This window comes from Dermacentor silvarum, chromosome 8, assembly GCF_013339745.2.
Source record: "Dermacentor silvarum isolate Dsil-2018 chromosome 8, BIME_Dsil_1.4, whole genome shotgun sequence".
NCBI classification, from domain to species: Eukaryota; Metazoa; Arthropoda; class Arachnida; order Ixodida; family Ixodidae; genus Dermacentor; species Dermacentor silvarum.
In genome coordinates, this window is record NC_051161.1 from 100,118,867 (window position 1) to 100,122,596 (window position 3,730).

The 3,730-nt window shown below is 47.6% G+C and overlaps 1 protein-coding gene across 1 annotated transcript in view; it reads left to right on the plus strand.

Moving 5' to 3' along the window:
- The first annotated feature begins 2,527 nt into the window (after positions 1-2,527).
- Positions 2,528-3,730, plus strand: part of LOC119462773 (sulfotransferase 1A1) — a 21,014-nt gene continuing 19,811 nt past the window's right edge. The window contains exon 1 of the mRNA XM_049655128.1: positions 2,528-2,948. Within this exon, the coding sequence (XP_049511085.1) occupies positions 2,553-2,948 (396 nt within the window). The 5' untranslated portion in view covers positions 2,528-2,552. The remainder of the gene's footprint in view (positions 2,949-3,730) is intronic.

The following is a 3,730-nucleotide window of genomic DNA, read 5'->3' on the forward strand; positions in this document are numbered from 1 at the left end:
CCTGTGCCTCCACCACAGATGGCGGTCCGGTGTACAGATCGTCCTCTGTCTCGACTGCTATAAAATTAGTTCTTTGTACGAAACATAGCGCGAACGCACGGTGGAGAGCAAACGCGATGTGGTGTTGTGTAGTGCATCGAGTCTTCAATGAACCAGCACCAATGTCACTACGAGGAGTCACAGTCATCACCTGAAGGCCAAGAGTGAGCAGTTTTTTGGGAAAAAACTGCTCACTCTTGAGCATTGAGGGTGTCGTAGGTGTCGACGCCTCGCGTTGTTTCTTTTGACGGTGGTGAGCTCGTCGGTATCTCGTCGGTGATGTGCCCGTTAGCGATGGCGTTCGCCGTAGCTTAGGCCCACCCGCCTAGGCCTAGCGTCGGGATGCGTCGCAACTTCTTCAAGAGTGCTGACGTGGCGTCCCGAGGAGAATCAAACGTGCCGGTCTGCCGCAGAAGGGGAAGCATCGCACGGATGCTTCCGTCGTGCGAAAGGCCATGGGGGGATGGGAGGGAGTGAGGGGAGGCGACGTTTAGCAGTGGCACCAACTTCGTATCTTGAGACCGGGCGCAAGGGGAACTGGCGACTCAATCTCCCACACGAAAAGAGGAAAGCGGGAAGGCAGCGCGGGAGGGACGGGGTGCGGCTTCTACTCTGCCAGCAACTGCGTACTTGTACTTTGTGCGGCTTCGGACCGTCGCACCCTATCTTGAAAGCAGTCTGCACACAGCTCCAACATTTGTACGTACTGTGCTTTCGCCGCTCAGTTTCCGTTGAAGCGATAGACCGCACAAACCTTAGCTCGCTGCAGCACGCTTGCTCACGCCAGTGTTTTGACAGTGGTTGTCTGTGGACATCGAGTGGGATCTATTCGTGTTTGCTTGTGCGCGCTGACACCACGCTTGCTAATTCAGCTAGTAAGCGAATGTGTCCAAGTGTACGCAGCCAATAAAACTACTTTCCTTACTCCGCATAGCTCTCTACTAATTTGCTATCGCAATAGATGCTTCGCTTTTGGGCGAAACTGCGATTTTTTATAGTTACATAGTCAACGGTCTAGGGTAATCGTCGGAAGCACTTAGCGGCAGATTTGCTTCACTCGGAACACATTCTTAGTCCGAACGTCGCACGGCGCCTACGAGACGCCGTCGTGGACGGCTTTTTATTTTGACCTATCGCTTTTGTTAAGGTGCCCGAATTATTTCTCTAGCAATATTGCTATCCGCACTTATGGGTTAGTTACCGCAGCAGCTGAAAATGTAGAAAACATGTGCTTAAGTATTAAGATGGACACATGAACAGGTTGGTTTTGCACCCTCAACAAAATGCGTGACATAAGAATTCTGTGAACTGTCTCTGTGTTGTCGTCCGTTAGCATGCTATGGCCGCAGTGGCTAAGAACATTACAACACAATTACTGGCCGCCGGGCCAGGTACACCTTTGGGCATAACCTATACAGTACTTGCAGTTAGTTGTCAAACTACTGTCCTGTCACGGTTATCCACGTGCGTGAAGGAAGACTGCTATTTAAGATCATTGTGCAGTATTACATGCGGGATTTGTCGGTTCTCCATATTGTCTTCCATGTTGCCATTACGCTGTTATAATATAGCCGCAATGTAAACAAGCAGATATCGAACGTGAAAATGGCTGACCACGTACTAAGAGCTCTCACGCAGAACTTCTAAAAATTACTTGTATTCAAGTGTTGTGCGACTGTCAATGACATCATTGGCAGTTCTAGGAAGGTGACAGTCACCACCTGAGACAATTTGCATGCGTCCTCATTGCTCTAGATTCGGTACCAGCCGTCGAAGAATGACACTGTAAAGTGCGTTGCATTTAATGTCATGAAGTCCGCGTTTGAAATTGGAGACCCGACTCACCGTCTAACGACTGCGACAGGCATCTCGCTTACATGTGCAGTCGCTCGACAGTTACCAGGTGCTGGCGTCGCCCACATGACCTAATGAACCTCTCTTCAATACTTGCCCACATTCTCGCCTTATCTCGCACCATCAGTTTTCAGCTCAACTCCCTGCACCGCCAATTTATTTGTCCCGTAATTTGGCCACCCTGTCAACGATGTGGTTGTTTATATTGCACTTTTTGCCCGAGTACGCCCGCCATTATGATGCAAATAAACATAACTTGAACTCATTTTCTCCAAGCTAAAACCTGAATAAAACGTTGACGTCATCCTGAACAAGGTTAACAACGGTCGTTGTACTCAATCTTGTAATGCCTCTATTCGCAAGCTTTTTTTTTCGTCAGGCTCTGATCTTGTACCGCAGGAACATCCGCCTGATGTATCTGATGTGCTATAGTTCTTATCCTCAAGCAGCCAATGTAAACCACCATCGCGCAACTCCACGATGTCTGGGCCGCAGGACCTATTTAAGCCAACCCATGCACATTATTCTTTAACAACGAATCATTCTTTACGATTACCGACATTTTGTGCTCCGTTAAGAATACTGTACTTAATGGGCCAATGTTTGTTCATATCCGCAGAACCAAAAAAAGGCGCTTGAAAAGTAGTACCGGAAGTGAAATGGCTGCGAACCAGCTCAAGCCCTACGCCCAAATCATTGACGGCGTGCCGCGGTGCCCCTTCGCGACTCCAGAATCCATCAGGAATGCTCTGCAGTTCGTGGCCCAGCAAGGTGACCTGCTGCAGGCGTCATTCCCCAAGAGCGGCACCCACTGGGTCCAGTACATCATTCAGTTGATACTCAATGGCGGGGAACCACTTGACACGTACGAGGAGTTCACGCAACGGGCCCCGTTCATCGAATACCATGTGGACGCAGCTAAACACACGACCAACGCACCGCTGCGTACGTTCTGCACTCACCTGCCCTTGCGCTTGGAAACGCTTAACCCAGAGGCGAAGTATGTCTACGTGGCCCGCAATCCTTGGGACGTCTGCGTGTCACTCTACCATCACGTAAGAGAAACGAACATCATTACTGCATGTTGAGAAGTGCGGCGTATAATATTTTTCGCAGTGTCTTTTTTATTTATTGGCGAGTGACTTCGTCGCATTTCACTGCGAACTGTTTCACACCAGAATTCATCTTCGCTTCTTCATTAGCAATTTATTATAGTGGAGAAAAATCGTCTAGCTACTGCGTTTATTACGAACGTTTCTATGAATTAAATAAATAGGTTGTTAAATTAATTAATAAATAAATAAAAATTGGTGGCCCATCTGTCCTTCGCAAATAATTGGCACAATAAAACCGTCCACAGTATTTCTTATGCGGGCTGGTTAATTAGCGAATAAATGTTTTTTATGCGATGGTGATTGTTATTCACAAAAGTGTTCTGTGCCGGGCACCCCCGAAAATGTGTGAGATGGTGATACTACTGCCGTTTTGTGCATACCTAATTGTAAGGAAAGTAGCGCTAGAAAGGCTAGAAAGGTTTGTTTTAATAATCGAATTGTGCCCTTCATGACGAATATTTTTACCGTGAAGATAATTATGTATCATTTGTTTTATCACAGTAATCTTGCTCACAGCAGGCCGGAAGCTTCGACACCTATAAATTAAATTAATATGGTAGTACTTGGAAGTGTCTTGCGGTGATACCGAGGTCGAGTCAAATGGATCGCGAAGCTGCGGTTGATAAGTGGTCCCGAACCAATTGTCACCGACTTATGGCAGCGGCGACTGAAGTGTGACTATGTGAGGAGGGCACAAAGGTTCAACTAGAAAAACCTGTAAT